Below are 21,549 nucleotides of genomic sequence, written 5' to 3' on the forward strand. Positions count from 1 at the left end.
TAAGCGAAATTTCGCGCATTACATAAACACTTCACAACAATGAATAACAAATATGAGGAAATAGAGGAGATAGAAACGCTCCTTGCGGGTATGAATGCTTGATACAATATGGAGCTAAATTGATTCTTAATTATAAGGTTTTTTTTTTTTTTAAAGCTTTGGCTCCGGTAAGAAAATAAAAACTTAATGTAAGCGAAAATATAAGTACCAGGTTTAAGAATTCAGACTACAATGGAATTGTTTTTGTTCAGAAAAACATAATGAATTGTATATTGAATCATAGATTCTTCTAATGAGTTTTTGACTCTTTGTACAAATAAAAAAATTACTACCTCAATTTGAAGGGTAAAATATATATTTTTTCTTCTTTTTGCAAAAAAAAAAATGTCCTATCACATTTTTACTACATTCGAAAAGCTACGCTTAAAAAAGAACTAAGTTCAAAGTATTTTGTATTTTAATCGTGCTGTTAAATGATGAACACGTGGGGCCATCTAAGCCATAACGGTTCAAGCAGCCTGCGATAACAAATTGTAAAAATTTTCAAAAATAAAAACACTTCTCTTCAATATCTTATCTTATATACTAGCTTATTACCCGGCGTTGCCTGGAAGCTTCTCAATGCAACATATCATTTAGATAAATGAATGGATGAATTCTATCTAAATGAGAGTAAAAAACTGCATTCACACCACTCTAGGCTCAAATTTTCAAAAGAATGTAAATAGCACAGAAAGTTGACCCTTTGCAGGAAAAATAGCATCAAGTAAAAACGAAAAAGCAAATGAGACATGTTATCGGGGTTCTGTCAACGATATTCTTTGGTTCTGCCGTGTCCACTGGCACGTTATCTGCGGTTGAATCAGATGGACGGTACATCCAATGACTTAATGCAGAGACAAATGATTATCTTGCATATCTTGTGGGACAACCTTTTGTGTGGTGCTTCGAATACGAAAACCATTGTGCTGCCTTTGACGGTTTTGTATACCTCAAGACATTAAAGCATGCTATAGTACTCTTCACATACATTTTATTCTAGAAAAAAAATCTTGGATTGTTTTCCTAGAAAGAGTCGTTAATAAATTCAATGGCTTTTATCAGTTACAAATATATACAAATTATGCCACCGTTACAATATTTTCAGATATGAAAATCATCCTCAATGGCCCAAAAGCTAAACAGATAGTCCACTGTACAGAAAATAAGGAATTCGGTCATTGTTATTAATAGCCGTTAACATTTCGTTTTACGGATAATTGACGGCGGTACTTTCAAGGTTTCACGTGTTAGGTAGACTCATTTTATAATTTTTTGTAAGTGTTCAGGAATGTAAGCACATTCCGTAGAAAACGTTCACTTAGTATAAGTAACATCACAAAATGTGTCGTTTTCCCTTTCCGTGGCGATTAAGTAGCGTGCCATGGAGTAATATTAGATAAGTGTAAATTGCATAAAAAGACGTACGTCAACTACATTTTATTTCCTATATTTATGTCAAATTTCTATTTTCGTAGGTAAAAATGACAGTTAGATATTAATATTGGTGTCTTGCAACGATTCAAAATTTGTCTACATTAAAATTTTATTTCAAATTTTTAAAACCTCACACTTGCCGTAAATGTTGTACATGATAACTGAAACTGATGCAGGTAGTAAGATCACTTATTTAGGTTTGCTGCTCTGAAGTATTCCTTTGAGAATATCGAAATTCTAATTTGCAGAGGCACAGTCGTCATAAGGGGTAGGACTGGTTCCACTGAATAATAGTTGCCATAGAAACAGTTACAGTTATTATTTTAAGATACATAAAGCATTAAAAATGGAGTACGTGGACGCGAACTTATGGAACGAACTATATAAAATCCGTCAATTGAACTGCCTTATAGAAAAAGAAATAGGCGTGCACATTTTGGTCACTATCCGCGTCGTTTTTTTTTTTTTTTTTTAATTATTTGCAGGCCAAGAAATTAAAAGAAAGAAAAAAAACCGTCTTGTTTCTACTCACAACTGTATAATAAACAATTATTTTGTTTATGTTTTACAAAAACTTGTTGCACATTCTGTTCCCCATATCCGCAGCTTCAAAACGAAGGAAATGTATTTCCACGTTTAGAAACGTAATCCAAGTACTAAAAAGTTAAATTATTCAAAATTTTCTAATTTTTAAATTTAACTCAAACTTTGCTCCTAAATACAATTTTTAGTCCCCCTTCCAGAAGCAAAATGAAATACATTTTTGAATGAACCCAACTTTAAGCATGCAACATAAAATTATTGATATGGGAAATAGGTAAATTTCACATGCATTTAAAGTACTTAATCGTCTGCCCTTCTGACTTATTGATCGTGATACAGAACTTAAGTCTCACTGCAGATTTTAATTTCTTGAAGTTTAAAGAATGATGTATTGCGATTAGCGGATATACGTGAGATACAATCGTTTCACCTTATCCCTCCACTGTGAACAGAGTTGCTTCTATAACACTGATACGAATCCATTTTTATCTAACAGCATTTTTTCAATGACGGTTGAATTACTTAGTGGTAGTTACAAACAGTAATATTTTTCGATTGTTTACAATAAAAGTTATCGAACTAAGAGTCTTGTAACTGGAAATGGAGCTTCGCTCAACTAATTTCACAATGAAGACTAAAACGAAAAACTTTAGAATGTGCCGTAATATTTCATCATGTCCATTTCAGTAGCAATCTCTTCGTGTCAAAAGTTGCCTCATACCCGCTAACTGGCTTAAAATTATTGCTAGTCAGCGAAGATGCTCCTTCAGGTGTACTATTGCTTCGAGCGCTAAAGTAATATAAAATTTTAAACGATAAAGAAATTTGTTTACGTAAAAAATGGAGACATTTTATGCATTTTAAAAGTTTAAATGTAAATTAATATTTCTTTACATTTTTCAAACTTTAAACTTTTACCCTTCTAAAACTATGAATTCCGCCGCATTAAATTTTCGTGTGGTTTCGAGTCTAAAGGTGCACAGCCTTTTACTCTACCACATATTTGCAATCCCAGTATGATAGTTTATGTACATGTAATGAACCCTATGACTATCCCCCTCCCCCTTGAAAGATAAATTCAATCTACTCAACTATGCACAAAAATGATTATTTTGCAATTCATTAGCCATATTAGTAATTTTACCCCTGGTCTCTGATAACCTGGAGCGATTTCTATGAAACTTAGGTGAACTGAATTAAGTAAATCATGGAATAGTATAAATAACATATACATATTGATTTGTTTAAGGATAATACAGTACTAAATTATATTTCCGATGCAATGATGTCGTTTTAATATAAATTTAGTATTCTAATTGTAAAACTGTTGATGATTGTACTTCGATAATACCTATCTCATTTTGTTATTTTCTGTGCTGTTTATGTATAGAAAATGCAGATCAAAATTTCGTTTATTGTTACGGTATTATTACTTGAAAACTTATTAGCGAAATGCGCAAGGAAATTGAAAAAGAAGCACCGATGGTGATTTCGATGCATACCTGTGTCTTTGCAGGATGCAATTTAAGAACTACTGAAAGCCAGCATTTTTCTTTCGTTCGGCTTTCTTGTCAAACATGCTATACGTTTGTCGCTCATCGACATCAACATCCATTGTTGAGAATACTTTTTGTGTTGATTGCATTTAATATATCTCCTGGTGGTTATATGTTGCTAACCATTTTCATTTGCTTTGAAGCAAGGTTCACAAATACCGATATAGTTGAACCGAATTACTTAAAGATTCGACGTAAATCAAGCAATAGTATAAAGAAAATTTACAAATTGCAAATTGGTTTGATAAGGATCATAGAACATTTAATAAAATTTCTGTTTTAAGGATAAAATACATGTGATTTTAATAAAAGTAGTCTAATGTTGAAACACTCGAAGGTTGTACGTCAATATTGAATGCAATACTTTTACCTTACTCATGTTAGTATTTTCCCGCTATTAACGGGATAAACACTGATCAAAAATTACACTAAGCCTTACTGTTGTGGATTTTATAATTAAACAATATTTAAAAATTATAATTAAACGGTTGCATTCAAATTAAGTAGCACCATGAGCAGCATCAATGGATCACTGGGGCCTCGTAGGTCGCAGTTTAAGAAACGATGTACAGCATCATTGATTATATCCACGACTTTCTCGCCAAACATGCTTCAACGCTTATCGGTAAACGGCATTGACGGCCATCGTTTAGGATACGTTTTGTGTTGATTGCACTTAAAATAGCTCCTGGTGGTTAAATCTTGATAACCGTTTTCATTTGCTTTGAACCAAGGTACACAAATTTAACGAGTAAAGTCAATCTTTGAAGAAACTTCATCTAGGGCAGTTTTTTACGGGCTTTTCATTTAGACTAAATTCATAACTATACAAAAATTATTTCGTGCAGAAAAGAGTAATTTTATGACTCAAAATATGAAATTAGACCCATTTGGGTGTTTTTAAAATTTCAAAAACCCGCCTATATGAATTCCTGAGCAACAATTTACCTTTGTGCCAAATTGAGAAGAAATCGACGAAAACTGTGGATTTGTATAAGGAACATACACACATACCCACACACCCAAAAACATACATCCATTTTTATATATATAGAAGATTATTTCTGTGGATTATTTTACTGTCCATATGCGTGATCTTTCTTATCTCTTGAAGAAATCCCCCCTCCCATTTTAAAACTTATTGTGCTGGCTAATGACAAAAATAGACTTTCGGTCTAAAAATCAAGTTTTCTGAAACGCCAATTGCTGTTACAAAACCTTGCTGCAATCTGTAGTTCTTATGCAGATTTTTTTAAAGCAAAGTTCAAATACACTTTTCCAATTTTTTTTGTCGCTTTTGGCAAGAAAAAAAAAACCTGTGTTTGAAAAAACAAAGCTTAAAAGCACTGTACTTAGTTGTTCGGTTAAATTGATAAGTTTTTTTTCGGTAGAGCGTTCGGCTATAAACTATCTGAACTTCGGGATAGCTCGGGCTGTCCGAGATAATAGCAAATTTACATTATTATTACGCATTACATGTACTCATAACATACAACAGATAACACACGTAATGAAATAAATGCAGTGGGAATGCTATTTGGTGTTTCGATTTTTTTTTCTTTTTTTTTTTTTAAAGCTTTGACTCCGTGCAGACCACGTAGCATAATGTAAGCATAAAAAATTATTAGATTTATCTCAAGGAAATCGTTTTTGTGCAAAAAAAACATTTTCATTGTATGCTGAAATGTAGATTCTTCTAATAGCAGTGTTCGACCTTTTGTACAAATGAAAAAATACTATGCCAAATTAAAACTACGAGTTTCACCCAGTAAACCTTTAATTATTTATTCGAATACGATATAAAACTTTAAAATTATTATCAACTTCATTATTAAGAAATCATTTTCTACTTCTCTGCATTCGGCTGAAAAAAAAAAAAATTCTGTCTGTGTTCGAAAAATTACACTTAAAAAACGGACTCCAGTTCAACTGGATTGATTTTGAATTTTAAGTGTTCGATTAAAGGAAAACGTGTGCGGGCATTTAGGCCGTAACGGTTAAAGCAGCCTGATATGGGAAATTGTTCAATAATTGAAAAATTTAAAAAATAATTTTCAATCGAATTTATTACTTCTCTAGAATGTTTCTTTCAATCGCTATATCTTCCTCATTCTTTAATCCAATTCCATGTTTTACGAATACTTTTAAATCGTATCATGCTGGATAATGACAAAACATAGACGCATGATATTATTTTTTTTTCGGTAAAAAGCATTTTTGCTGTTTTTTATTACGCATTCCTTCAATGAATAGCTTTCGAAAAGGAAGGCGCAATTGCTAGGTTTGTTGGAGTGTTGTGCTTTTAATCAGAATGGCGTCAGTTCGAATCCGTGCCAATAAATATCTCTATAATGTTTCTTTTTTTCCCCGTCAGATCCTCACATGGGCATTACTGTATTTGCCACAACCTGTTTTTTCACATGCAAAATTACTGCTTTTTCACGAGTCACTCAGCCACACTTTTAATGATATTTATGTTTGCATTGAAAATACGTACAACCAAAAGGTGAGCGATGATCAAATTATCACAACCTATTTATTTAACGAGGTTTTGTTACTGATGTCTTCAAATTACATGCCTTCTTTTGTGCGCTTACTCTGTTCCGTTTAATTTTTTCGTTTCTTCTTCATAATGTTCTTTGAAATTTTTAAAGAGCGAAATGCCTTGTGAAACGATTCGAAGCACAGTGCGAAGTTCCGCAGGGATCGACTAGTTTATACTATTTAAGCTTAGTAAAACTTACTCCTCAACAGCTGTCTCTTTTTGAATTGAATCATAAACATTGCGGAAATTTTATTCTATGACTAGTGGCACCCGCACAGCTTTGCCCGTAGTAAAAAATTAAAAGGTCTTTTGATTCTCCTTTATATTTACTAATAATGTATGATGAATTTCTTGCCAATTGGGTTGCCCATGTTACGATTCAACGTTATGATAACTTGATAATTTACATGTCCATCTTTTGATAATTTTGCTCGGGAAAATGTTCTTGAAATTGGAATAGAAAAAGATTAAAATCGAATTTTCAAAATATCGCTTTCAGGTGCACATTCCCATGCGACAAACTAATTTTGTGCCAAATTTCATGAAAATCGGCCGAACGGTCTAGGCGCTATGCACGTCACAGAGATGCTGACAGACAGAGATCCAGTCAGACTTTTAGCTTTATTGTTAGTAAAGATAGGAGAATATTTTAAAACCTTAAAAATAGTTACTACTTAATATAAAACAACTCTTCACAACGAATATTTATACTATTTTTTATAAAAAATTTACTCATTCGCTTCGAAAAATAGGGATAGAGTCAGCACAATAAGACACGAAAATTACATTACTTTTTTTATCATTGAAAAACGCAGATACTAATTTCATTCAAATAGTCCGATATCTGTCACTGTAATAGGTATTAAAAAAGTGAATCTAAAAAAACTACGATTTCACACATATGAAAAAAAAAAAACCGGACGGAGGAGGGTTTATTAGGCTAAAGTATTTTTGTATAATTGCAGATTAAATATACTATTAACTTAGAGTTTGAGTTTTCATAGAAAAAAATTATAGCTTGGCTATGTTATTTTCTATCAATGTGCTAGACATGCACACACACACACACACACACACATGACCGCACAGATGTATGTATGTATGTACATATAATTTATATATTATGTTGATCATACAGAAACTAGTCTTTCAATCGGAAAACTCTTCTTTGTCTCTTTCTATTTTTAATAGAATAAAATATTTTTACGCCTTGACATGATTTGAGGGATCTTGAAAGCTTTCCTTTTTCCTTACTGTTTGTCTCGGTGTACCTTTAAATACATTTTTGCTCTACTGACAGCTTTTTTGACAACTTTCATTCGTAAACCCCGGAATGGAGCGAAATATATTGGAAGGGGCAGGAAGTAGAATGAATTCAGTAAAAACGGAATTTGTCAGCAATGAAAAATGTTGACAAATGTGTTTCTTCATACATTCCTTTTTTCCCCTCCCCATTTTTGTGGGTGAGAGAGCTATTCATCATTTTACGAGCATTGTGGACGTTACGTTTTATGGCAAACAATGCATGAAATAAAATGTTTTAAGCAGTTGTAAGTTCTTGAATGGTAAAATTTCACACGGGGCATAACAAAATGCAGGTACAACGTTTAATTTGAAATTGAAACTATGCCTTAAGGGGGTCCGGGCACATTTTGAAAAAAAAATAATTAAATAGTTTAGAGTTTGGAAATTTTTTGCACTGATTCACCATCTATTTAATAAGTAAAATCATAACATTTTTTTTCTAATTTTAATTTAGTTGTTTTACATCGCTAAAACTCAAAGTATTCTTGGTCAATTTTCAAATATTTTTCAAAAAAATATGCCCAATTATCTAAGCTTTAATTTTTATTCGGCGATTTAAAAAACATTAATTTTAAAAAAATAGAAATTCTTTGACGAAATATTTCAAAATGTTCAAAAATACTTTTTTTAAATCATATTTTTTGAAGCAAACGTTTTTTTTTTCAAATTTGCCTAATAAAAATTTAAGTAAACTGTTTGAAAAAGATATGCTCCAAATTGCATTACTTTATCTTAATCAGTTCTTGACTTATAAGAGTTCGAATGCAGAAAAATCGAAAAAATATTGCATTACGAAGAAAAACGCGTTTAAAGTGAATATAACATTAGATAAATGCATGCAACAAAAATAATTATATATTTCATTCTAATTAAGATAGCAACAAGATTCAAAAGTCCTTTTAAGCATAGGAAAAGCTGAGATTTTTTTATATGATAAAAAAAATCAAAATCTGACGAATTTTGTGTCCCCGACACCTTAAGCATGAAACAATAATCTAGGACCAAATCTGATTATGTCATTGAAAGTAACATTAAACGTAACATTGTTATGCTTTGAACCTGTTATTTAATATTTTCAATACTAATACTTGTTACAAAGCGTCCCAAAATTTTTTTCTCTCTAATAAAGCTGCGTTAAGCTATTTAGCCCTTTTCAGACCTGGTACAAAACCCGGATACGGGATCGAATCTTTCATGTGCCACCATTTTCTCGACTGTAAATGGCACAGATAATTTTGTGCAGATTTTCCCACCAGATGGGGGGAACCAGAGCACTCCGAAATGCGAAACTGCACCAGGGGTTCAATTTTGCAGTGGGCTTGCGATGCCAAACGAATTTCCAAGAGATCTTTTACATGCCGCATTATTATACGACATTGGTGCAGACGATTTTCTGCATCTTGAAAGCCCACCGACTGTCCACCGCGGGTAAGAACCCAAGACCACGGTGCAGAAGACCGTCGTGTGTTCCAATGTAAAAAAAAACAAGTTCAACATCTGTAAAAAAAGTATTCTGTTGCTAAATGTCAAATATAAATATGCGAACTAACTATTCATACGGGTTAATAAGCATGAATAAGTAATAATTCATGTTAACACTTTTCTGGGAAAAAACTAATTTAATTATAAGTCTATTTCAAAAAAGGATAAAATGGTATACAAATGTAACAAAGATTGAAATCATTGTGCCGATTCAGATGATTAAAAAGGTCAATTCTTTAATTATCTTAATGATAGCTAATATTCTAAGATGGGAGCAATGCCAGAGGGATGTTTCACCCCCCCCCCCCCCCCCCCCAAATTCCCGATGCTTCCGCTGGAAGATAAAGCACATTAAGTTTAGAAATGAGTTCTTAAGATATTTTATAAAACGCATTTTGGATTCCGTACTAACAATAGGAAGTTTGAACAGAATCTGGCGGTTCACAAAGAAGTTAATCTAAACTCATCTTCTTGAAAAATATATTATTTCCATATTGTTTGAAGCTTGAGGCAAAGTCAAAAATTCTAACGGCATTTTTTATTTTACAAAAAAGTAAAGAAATTTCTCAACTGAAATTCAACCTCCGTCATTGAAAGCCGCTGACCTAAACTTTATTGTATTTACTTCAGGTGTGCCCTCAAGGGGGAGAGACGCATGGCACTTGCTGAGCTACTAAAATTCTTAGGATGTGGGGTATAAATTTAAAGGGATTTCTGATCTCATTGTGGAGAATTTCTTTCTTGCTCTGTGTAGAAATTTAGAGAGGTGCATCATCCTCTTTGGGGAGGACTGGCAACTCAGTTCGTCCATAACTTTCCTCTGAACGAATGGAATGTCACTTGTTTTGATAAAAGCACCTGCTCTTGGACAACAAAATAGTTCTTACAATGATTTCAACAGGAAAAAATACAGAGAGAAAAGTTCATTTGTGCAAAATGGGTGAGGATCAACACCACTAGCATGGACTTGCCCTGTTAATCAGAACCCGCCAAGTCAATTTGGGACTTCATTAAATAAACTCTTGTAAAGTTCATTTATGCAAAATGGGTGAGGATCAACACCACTAGCATGGACTTGCCCTATTAATCAGAACCCGCCGAGTCAATTTGGGACTTCATTAAATAAACTCTTGTAAAACTCCTTTTTCTTGATCCCTGTTTGTTGTGATTAAAAAAAAAAAAGCCAAATAAAGCTTCATATTCCATGTTTCTAATTTCCTGCATTCGCATTAATTATTTTTAGGGAATTAATTTTCCACAAATCAAGAACTTTAATTTAAAATTTCATTTTTTTAATAAAAAGACGTCAATTTTTAAACCTTTTTTACAAAAACACCAATGAAGTTTGATTCTCTATCATAGAATTTAAAAGAATTTTAAAATGATATCTTCATTACTTGATAAAGAAATTATCTTAATCAAAGGTTCTCAAAATGGGTGTCTTGAATGGGTTTTAAGTTATTTACTTAATTATTTGTTTATTGTTTCAATAACTTTTCGTTTAGTCATTCATCCTTTTATTTACTGATTTATTTTATCAAAAATATTTTTTACAATTGAATAAAAAATATCTCATCAGAAAAATATTTTATTTTTCACTTCGCACCATTAAAAAAAAAGTGAACGTTTTCCATTTTTTTAAGTGCAAATTAACTGCTAAAAATAAATAGAACTATTTCAATACAAGTTTTATTATCAAATACAATGTTCTTTCCTAATATACTGTAATTTTCAAAACAAATTTTCGATTTACTCATTTTAAAAAAGTTTAATCATTTTAACTATTTCACTTTGCTCCACATTCCCCTACATTTTAATGCATTCCTGTCCCAGTAGAATTTAAATTCAGTTACTTTTAAACTACATGCAAACATGAATTTGGAGCCACTTAAAAGTTCTTGATTTGAATATTTTCAATTAAAAAAATTTAATTACTGAAAAATTGCAATTTTTAAGCATTCAGGGTACATACTAATTACATTACATAAATAAAATTAAATACAAATATGTGTTTGAAATGAAATATGCTAACGAAACGTGTTCTATTTTTTTCCAGAAACTGTGCACGAATTCTACGCGGTAGCAGGTGGACGCATCTCCCTCCCTTGCAACATCAGCGCTCCGGCCAGCGATGACGTGGTCACCCTGGTACTCTGGTACAAAGGAGACATGCGCGTGCCCATATACACCCTGGACGCCAGAAAGACACCCCTCGAGAAGTCCAAACACTTCCCCAGTTCCAAGTTGGGCAGGCGCATGCACTTCGACACCCACGTCAAGATGCCCGGCCTGACGATAGACCCGGTCCGGGGGGACGACGAAGGGATTTACAGGTGCAGAGTAGAGTTCAGGAAGTTTAGGACGCTCAGCTACACTTACGAGCTTAAAGTTATAGGTAAATAATTATACTGCTGGAAACTGTTACCATTTTTTGATACACTAGCAGTTAAATAATTTTTCTGAAATTTTACGGAAAATTGCTGCAGAAAGTTCTCCTGAAATTTCGGTTTATCCCCAGGTTTGTCAACACTTCAAATTTCCTCCCTCTTTTAAATGTATCAAAAGGTTTTATTAAATCTGAAAAACAGGGCGGAGGTATGAAATGTTGGCGGTAAAAAGTACTGCTGCAAACTCTTACCATTCTTGACACACATACACTATGAAATGTTAAACATAGCCAAATGGTCTACATTCGGACACTATTCTTATGTAACACATACAGTAGAATGATTAAAAACTTTAATGTAAAAACTTATTTGAAAACAGCAAAAATAATTAAGCTTAGAAATTAATCTAAAAACTAAGTTATTATTTTTTTTTCCAAATGATGAAATTCATTTGCAACTTTTAGAAAAAACTTTTGTTATGGAATAATTTAATTAAATCCCAAAGTACGTATTAAACTGTTGCATTAAAATGTTTTTAAAATTCAAAATAACTCCAAAAAAAGTACATAATTAAAATAATTAAAACTACTGAAATGACATGAAGGGAAGTTCAGAATGTCAGTTAGAAGAAAAGAGAATTGGGATAAAAAATAAAATCGAATAAGTGGGAGAAGTCAAATAGAATTTCCGAAGAAAAGAGAAAAAATCTTCGCAAACATCCAAAGGCTTTTTACAAAAAAAGTAGCCAGAAGCTTTTAGTTAGATACCATAGATTTGTTTGATGACGATCTTAATATCTTTAACGTATTAGCTGTCTTATATAAGGCAAGTGGGACTAATTAAGTTTTTTGCTCGCTCTGTCTCAGAAAATGTCATTGATTAAAAGAATGTTTGTTCTTTTATTCTTCATTTTATGTTCTAAAATCCTAATAAATGCAGCAAGATACAAAGATTAAAGGATAAAAAAAAAAAAATTGAATGAGTATGCACCATGTACGCATTTTATCTGTTGTAGTACTTGTTCAATGTATTATATTTTTCAGAATTAAATTATTATTGATGTGATTTTAGATTAGAAAAGCTTACCTCATTGTGAAAATAAGAGTTTAAACGCACGTCGTAAAACGTGCGCATAATGTACGACACAACAAGTTTGACTTTCAAACAAACTCAGTTCAAAATAAGAATTTATTAAATCCAGCTGATTTAATCTTATTATTGCAAATCTTTATATTTATATGATACAAGATAAACAAATATTGCTTAAATCAAATAACACACATTTATATCAAAGATTAATGAACAACTTCAGATCTTCTGGATTAGATGTATTTTAACGACGAAATAAATGGCGACAAATCTCCAAGCGATTCACAACACCTAAGCGAGTTAATTAAATTACACATTTGAGTAATTTAATGACGTAGACAGAAAGCCTTCGGCCAAGATTCCTTAGTTTTGACAGTTGCTGAAACCAGCATACTCTTGAATCATTTCACTCATTTATTAGTTTAAACGTATCTAGTTATCCAATCAAAAATAATTTATTTATAGAGCTTAACAATTACGTCTTTCGGTTCAAAGCTTTAACATTTTATATCAGTACTACAGGAATTAGTTAAGTAATTGAGTTCGAAAATCGAGCGTGGGACGTCTCTATGAAAGAGCCTTCGGTAAGAAGGATTACTTGGCAGTGTGAATTTATGCAAACGTCGTATTACGGGGTGGTTCAAAAATAATAGTTGGAATTCAAACGTGTACAATTCACAGGATAAAAATGGTGCAAAAACAATTTTTTTCATACAAAAAACATTTTAGAGGTGTTCGATGTACATACACTGTAAAAACGATTCAGAAACGTTCCTGCAAAATAATAGGAGCTGATGTGTCCAATTTCTGCCAGTAACATATCTCGCAAAAACCAGGAACGTTTTCCGCTAAAATTCAGTAACCTTCCTAAACAACTTAGAAGCCTTTCCATTTAAAGCCAGTCGTGTCTCCAGAACTTCAGAGTAATCTTAGGTAGTGGTAATATAACAGCTTAGCACCTTCCCGATTAATCAAATCAGTTGCAAAAACGGACAAAGCTAAGCCAGAATTGCTTGTATTAAGCACCTCGCTTGATTGCAATTCTTACCAAACTACGTAGTCCATACTTATTTGCTCCCTTCGGGAGTTTAATCAATATGGACGAGCCGTAATCAAATGGAAGCCAATATACCTTATAAATACTCTTAGTTAATCTTTAAACTGGGAGCTAAAAATGTTTTTTACAACAGAGTGAAGTCTGCATTTGGACAACTTGTAGCAATTCAGGAAACTTTTTGACAATGATACTTGATATTTCTAGGAAGTGGATAAAAACCACTGAAATCCCTAAACGTTACACGGAAACACTCAGGAACGTTTCGGAATTTTTTTACAGTGTAACTTCTGACGCTTAAACGACATCACATACGTATTCAAACTATTGCTATAAACTTGGTAGGATGTACGCTGCCACTAGAATCCCTTGAAAAGGACAGGCTGACTTATTTAATGTTTTGGTTTCGAGTCAGCTTTAGATTCAACCTTGTTTCTAGTATTTATAAATACGCTCTAGTATTAGCTTGTGGCTATGTCGTAATACAATTGATGATAATTTGAGTAAAATGTCACTGAAGGAAAATCTAGAAATGAACTTAGTTCACAAATTCAACAAAAATGTATCGGCAAATGTTTACTGTACAGAACATCATTTTTACACCTTTTTTAGTTTCTTTTCGCTTAAACTATATCTTCTTCATTTACAGAATAAAATAATCAAACATCAATCAAACAACACATCTAAAGCTTGGACGCCAGTTTTCTGCAACGAGGCTTTTGTGCAATTACTTATTTTGTAACGACAATTTGGAACCAAAATATTTCATGAGTCAGCTCCCCTTATATAGTGGCAATAGCTACCACAGAAACAGCTGCTGCAGCAATAAATATTTCATTTCGCCTAGATTAGAAGCAAAGGTGGGTATAAACACAAGATCTTCTACATTATCCCAAACGCAGAATCCCACTGATAAAAATACCCCAATTCTGGGTCTGGTAACCTACAATGACAGTCATATATTGACCTCCAACTGACCGCCACTTTGACTATCTGAAATATTCTGACACTTGAAATACGTCACATACGAATTCAATTTCTAAAAAGGACCGTTCGCAGCAACATAAGCAGGTGCTGCTGCAGCTTCCGATTTCAAAGTTCGTCGAGATACGCGGGGAAGACTGGTGTAAGCACGGCATTCTTTGCAGAATCCCGAAAGTAAAATCACATGATGTTATGTCTGGTAATCTAAGGGGGCAATCATGAAGTAACCTCCCCCCTTGATCGCCATTTTGACTAACTGAATAATTTATTCGATAAATATAAAGTGGGACATATATAACAACACGAAGTGACATCTAACGGTCAAGAAAAAAACTTCACTACATTCTTTTCCGTTCTAGTGTCACGAGATAAAACTAAAACCATTACTTCCAAATTGGTTGCAGTATAAATCCCCACCATTATTTATACTTCCTTTTACAAAAAAGGAGGTATTGTATTCACGAAAAAAATTCACTCTAAAATCGACCTTAATTTCCATTTTGCCCATCCCCGAATGAATATTGAGTTCTTTTGTGACTCGACCACACGTGGATAAGTGCCTAAGAACGTATAGACAAGCGAAATATCCGTAATGACGATTCCCGAGGGAATTACAACGAATTTTCTCGTGACGTCTGTATGTATGTATGTGCGGAAATGCGTAAGTGGGTACGTGCGTATGTATGTCATATAACTCAAGAATGATAAGTCCTAGAAAATTGAAATTTGGAACGTAGACTCCTAGTGGGGTCTAGCTGTGCAACTCCTCTTTTGGTTGCATTCGGGTGTTTCTAAAGGGGTCTTTTGCCCCTTTTTAGGGGGAAATCATTGTTAATTTCGATGTAAACTCAAGTGGTGTTATAATTTTGCGGACACTTGGCGACACATCGCCAGTCTTTTGGTCGCCAAGTTTTGATGCCAACTTGGCGACAAATTTGGCGATTTTTTTTTTTTCTAAATCTGTTTCAATTTGACCACTGTTGGTGATATTTAGAGAGTAAATTATTGAATCACATTAAAATTGCCAGTACTGGGGAAATGACATTAAATTGGAGTAAAAGGAAGTCATGTGCACATCAGATCGTTAAATTACTCAATGATGAGACATTTTATTTATGTACTGTTTGTATTTTTGCAGTTCCTCCCAGGGAGGTGAATATTATAGATGAACGAGGACAGAGGATCGATGAAACTATAGGACCAGTAGACGAGGGTTCCAATGTCACGCTTATTTGTGAAGCGGAAGGAGGTACGTTCATTTGGTCTTGCACCGAATTGTATTATTTTTTCACTCAGTAAGTGGAAAATATTGTACATTTTTCATTTTAATTTAAAACTGGGCAATTAAACGGGCATCTGAATGACATTTTAGAGTAAAACAGTAAGTATTTCGTAATGTTTAACGCCAAATATACGTTGTGAAAACGATATTTTCTCCTGGAATATTGTACTTTTTAAGCCGAATTTAATGGTTTATTGAATTATCAAAATACATTTTGGTTGATTTTTTTAAAAAATTGTTAACAACACGGGAATTGACTGACATTTTAAAAAGTAGCATGTCAGTCAGTTACACCATGCTTTTGATATTTTTCTTTAAAATCATTAAGAATGTATTTCACGAAATTATACCATTAAAATTCAGCTTAAAAAATACAATAATCCAAGTTAAAAGATAGTTTTCACAACGTATATTTTGCGTTTTATGTAGCAAAATACAGTTTTGCTCTTAAAATATCAGTCAGTTATCCGTGGAACTGTCCAACTATCATTAAACTTGAGAGATTCTTATAAATGAAAATGCATAAATATGTTTTCCCAGTAGATGTAATAATTCGAAATATATGTTTTTATATATTTTGGAAATAGTATTCGGTCAAATAAGGATCGATGGGGATTTCAAAAACTAAATTTTCTTGAAAAAAAACTAACAAAAATTTAAAAAATCATGTTTTGATAGCCCCACTTTCCCGCAAGATTGGGTGAAGTGGGTCTAGTTGAGAAATTAGAGTACATTAAAAATAAAAAAATAAAATAAAACCGTGTAAATATTGTTTTTGAAATTAGAATACAGTGAAATAAATGTACCTTGGTTTTACATTTAGTGATACAAATGCAAAAAAATATTCATATGGTTTTATCTATTACATAAACGAATAATGTCTACGGTTTTCAACCTTTTTGGTCATTTTTTTCTTCTTAACTACACAAAGATAGTAAATTGTAAAAGATATTGACTTTAGAAATAAAAGTACTTCCTAAAATTATAAAAAATGTCAAAAAGCTTTGTTCTGTCATTTGTTTACAAAATATATACAGCATTAATCTTTGACAAACGTTACCTCAGAGTAAAAAAGAATCAGCGTAATGCAACCATAGAGCATTAACACTAAGAGCTTATAGTAGCATAGCTACTAAGCTATAATGCAACACTTAGCTAAGCTCAGTCTTTGACCCATTTTACCACATCTTATGAAATGATTCATAAGAAATAAAAGTTTTCAAATTTATTCTTACTTTCTATAATTATTAAATAATTAACTTTCAGTCTGTATTAAAAATTAGACCCTCTGACTGATAATAATGATATTAGAAAGAAGTTGTTCACCAGCATAAAACTACCTTTCATATGGAAGGAACATAAACAAATATTTTTATATCATATCGCTTGTCGCCAGGTTTAAAAAAAAAAAAAAAAAAAAAAAAAAAAAAAAAAAAAACTTGTTAGCATCTCAATGCATGTCTTAAAAACTAAACTAAATAAATATCTTATTAAAGAAGAGAAAATATGTATTGTTTAATGTAGACACACTCCCCCAGATCCGATTTCCAACCATGAAAGCACAACTACTTTATTATATATTTATAAAAATAAACAGCTTTTTTATCTTGTGCCTGATGTTCTTCCCTTAATTCCCAAAACAGATATTATCTTTACTAATATTACGGTTCATACAACAAAATAAAAATGTAACTTTCCGCTTCAATGGTATAAATGGAAGCGTTGTTATAAAACGAAACTATGTTTTAAAGCCTTTTATAGAAAGCCCATCGATTTATCGAGAAAATGCTTGGTCTCACATTCTTATTTAAAGCTTAGTTTGCTTAAAAAATAAATAACTATGCTATTAAAATCTGTTCGCGTCCGTCTGCCCGCCCGAAGGCTCCCTGATAAAATTGCGTGTCATCAGAGGTTTGTCCGTCTGAAGATTGATCTACTCGAGAATCGCTGTAAATCAGGAGTCGAGCTAGGTACCGATCGATTCAAAATTTTCCAAAGAAAACAATAAGACCATTTTTGTATTTGTATGACTTTAATCAGATACTCATAATTTGTATGATTGAAAACTATTATTAACGTTAATAACATGTTTGCCAAAAGTATGTTTCACTGGTGTTTCGAAAACGTTGCATTCGATTATTTATGTAATCCTTAACGCGTTAGAAACTAATGACAGAGTATTACAAAATCATTAACTTTACATCTCTTTCATTAACAATATAGTCCTAAAGATAGTGCGTAGAGGAATCGACAATGGTCCGTTAATTATTCGGGGAGGTTATTTTCAGCTGTCTTTTTTTATAATGATTCTCATTTGCACAATGTATAAATAAAAATCTCTATGGAATCCAGAATCGTCTAATTCAGAGTTTTTGCACCACATTAATAACACTTCATTCAGACTAGAAGTTTGTGTTTGTAGTACAGTGAAACCTGTGTTAGTTGACCACTTGCAGTGCACTACTTTAGTGGTCAACTTAAACAGGTGGTCAACTTACAGAGGTTGATTTATATGATAAGGGCTAATTCCGTGCCTGAAAAAAGCGGTCAACTTACACAGGTGGTCAACTTACAAAGGTGGTCAACTTCACAGGTTTTACTGTAATTAGTTTCAAATATATTTTTTCTCTAATCAGGGTTGGAGGTTGAAGTCCAAAAAAATAAGGGGAGTTGATAAATTCAAGATGTTTGCGAATTGACCCATTCAATCCATAGAAAAGAAATAACAGGAAACGTAGACAATATGAAATAACGTCCAGTGTGCTTGGCAATGAGAGATAAATTGGAAGTTCATGCCTTATCGCGTTACTTGCCTTCAAAAATGATGAACTTATTAATCAATATTTTCTGAATAATTTCACCTCACTAGTATTTAAAGGAACAAGGCATTGTTAAATACGTATTTTTAAGTCAAACGCAAAAAGTCCAGTGTGCTCGGATATCTTTACCTATAATAAAGCTTCAAGTTTATCTGGATATATGGATGTGTGTCGGGATATCTGTCCTAATCTCCGTCTAGATCTCTGTATAGCGCTTAAATCGTTTGGGCGATTTTCATGAATTTTGGTACTAAATTAGTTTGTAGTATGAAGATGTGCACCTCGAAGCGATTTTTTGAAAACTCAATTTTGTTCTTTTTCTATTCCAATTTTAAGAACATTTTACTAAGCAACTTATTACAACATGAGCGAGAAAATTACCATAACGGGGACGAGCAAATTACCATAACAAGGGAGAGCAAATTAACATAGCATATTGGCTAGAAATTCATCATCCAATATTTGTAAAAATTCAGGCGAACCAAATGACCTTTTAATTTTCTACAACGGGAAAAGTCGTGAAGGCATCGCTGGTTCATCAATATTTGCCAACATATTGTGCCTTACGAGCGCATTTCCAGAAACAAGGCAAAAATCAATGTATATTAGTATGCAGTTTACCATTGTGAAATTCCTAATCTTATCTTTTAAATTCAATAATGTGGTTTCAACGTGTAATTGAACAAAGCTTACAATTTTTAATTACCACCAAAATGAATTCGTTTTTCTATCTCATTTCTGTAAGAATAAAAATAATTTGTTTTCTACTATATCTGCTTTTAACGCTTCCAAATTGAACTTCAAATTTCAAAACAATTTTGAATTATCTACTTTGAATCAGAAATTCATTCACAGTATCCCCCCTAAATCTGTGTTTATATAGTTTAATACTTTTAGACAAAGATTCAAAAAAAAAAGAAAAAACACTAAAAGCATGTATGTCTGCATTTGCACTATTCCCGCAATACTGCAAAACTTTTTGCATAAATGATATTCATCACTGATACGATACGCCGGCTTGATTTAATCACAAAAGAGGAAATTACTGACGAAGCAGACATTTTAATTCGAATAAAGGAACAAAAGAGAAGATATTTGATTAAAAATTTGAAATAGAAATATGCTTAAAAGAAATGATATCCCGGATTCGATTGCTCTATAATTATTGTGAAAGAGATACCGTAACATAAAACCCTATCTCTGGAAGAAATTTCATTTACGAACTACCGAACTATTACTCCAAAGTTTTATGTCTTTAATTAACCGCTCCACCATCCCCATTTAAAAGTTCGGATCCATTTCGTGTGAATATCTAATGTGATGTTCAAAAAAGTAAAAAGGGGGGAAATGTATTCACTTGTCTATTTAATCGCCGCTCTTATCTCACTTTTCCCCGTTAGAGAAAATAATGTATTTTGGGTTAGCGTGCTACCTTTTGAAATTATGAGGACAGAAGTTAATTGCGATTGGAGATTTGAGCAAGAATAAAATAAATTGGACCGAAGTCATATTGGTTTTCGAACTATCTCCGGTTTCTTTTAATTCTTAATTTAGCAGAAACTTTGGAACTGTGCAAATGTTTTACAAAAAGAAAAATAATTTTGGAAATGTTTATAGTGCATAAAATATTTCCCATTTAAGGTGCAGTTATTTTAAAGATCTTGCCTATTAGACGAGACTTGGGATTAAATTCAAAGCATTTGGTGTAGGATATGGGATTACTCAGTCCTTAATAGATCATAAACTGCAGATATGCTTATTCATTCAAAAAACTAACATAAATTCTTAATTTAGCAGAAACTTTGGCGCTATGCAAATGTTTTTGAAAATTAAAAAACGATTTTGGAAATGTTTATAGTGCATAATATATTTTCCACTTGATTTGCAGTTATTTTAAAGATGTTGCATATTAGACGAGGCTAAAGATTAAATTCAAAGTATTTTGTACAGGAAAGGGGATTAATCAGTCTTTAGTAGATCATAAACTGCAGATATGCTTATTCATCCAAAAAAGTAACGCACATTAATACAGAAGTTTATATAATAAAGCGATTTTTATTCTACATTTATTTAGTAAATTAAATACACTCATTTTTCCTTTGAAAAGGAATATTCCCTGTAAACCAGAGCAGGTGTTAGAAATTACTTTCCTGTTATTGTAAAACGTGAAAAAAAGACTTTCAAATAACATTCGGTATCGCATTTCGTTGCAACACGATAATTATAAAATTTACGCAAGTTTCGTAACTCCGGCACACGAATCAATCCTCATTTTAACATTTGATTTTTAAGTATAATAAAAAGGTAAAACTTCAATAAAACATAAAAAGGTAAAAACTGGAATAAAGACTGGTAAAGTCGTTCAACACGTTCACTGCTAAGATGGCGAGATGATGTTTTCCTCGTTGTTCTTTTTTCCTTGACCCCCTTCAAAAAAATTCATTCAATTTACTTTACTTCACTTTCACTCAGTTCGCTCATTTGCGTATATTTTTTTTTCACCACATTCAACATCCCTAAATAAATCTGAATGTTTATTTTAAGTACGTCTCTTCATTTGCGTTAAAATACATAAAACCAAGAATCAAATTACTTTCCAAAAAAATGTTAATATATAAATATCCGTTTTTGTTCGCCCTTAATTGATTTGGCTGCATATAGTGGTAAAATATTGCATGAAATATTTTACGCATTGTCTATAGCAGAAACATATTACCTACAGCAAAAATAATATTTAATTCTTAGAGGTCAACATTTGAAGGTCTCGGGGTAAAAATGTGATAAGCTACATCATGTGAATTTTTCAGTAGACCAATTTCCAACTTATAAAATGTATTTGAAGACTTTTTCAAAGATATTATACGTTCTATAATATCTGCAATACTAAAACCAGATATGCTTTTCTCCAGATGACATAATCCATTGTCATGCTTATTTAAATTTCAGTTATGCTATGAGAAACAAAAATTTTGATTAAAAAAAACACTCCTTGTGGCTTATCACATTTCTTCCCCGAGCCCTTCATTA

At 32.3% G+C, this 21,549-nt stretch overlaps 1 protein-coding gene across 1 annotated transcript in view; it reads left to right on the forward strand.

Annotated features, from left to right (window-relative positions):
- Positions 1-21,549, forward strand: part of LOC129227346 (nephrin-like) — a 482,635-nt gene that overhangs the window by 386,901 nt on the left and 74,185 nt on the right. Inside the window, exons 2-3 of the mRNA XM_054861890.1 lie at positions 10,964-11,302; positions 15,560-15,670. Coding sequence (XP_054717865.1) covers positions 10,964-11,302; positions 15,560-15,670 — 450 coding nt within the window. The remainder of the gene's footprint in view (positions 1-10,963; positions 11,303-15,559; positions 15,671-21,549) is intronic.

Source organism: Uloborus diversus, chromosome 8, assembly GCF_026930045.1.
Source record: "Uloborus diversus isolate 005 chromosome 8, Udiv.v.3.1, whole genome shotgun sequence".
Lineage (NCBI taxonomy): Eukaryota > Metazoa > Arthropoda > Arachnida > Araneae > Uloboridae > Uloborus > Uloborus diversus.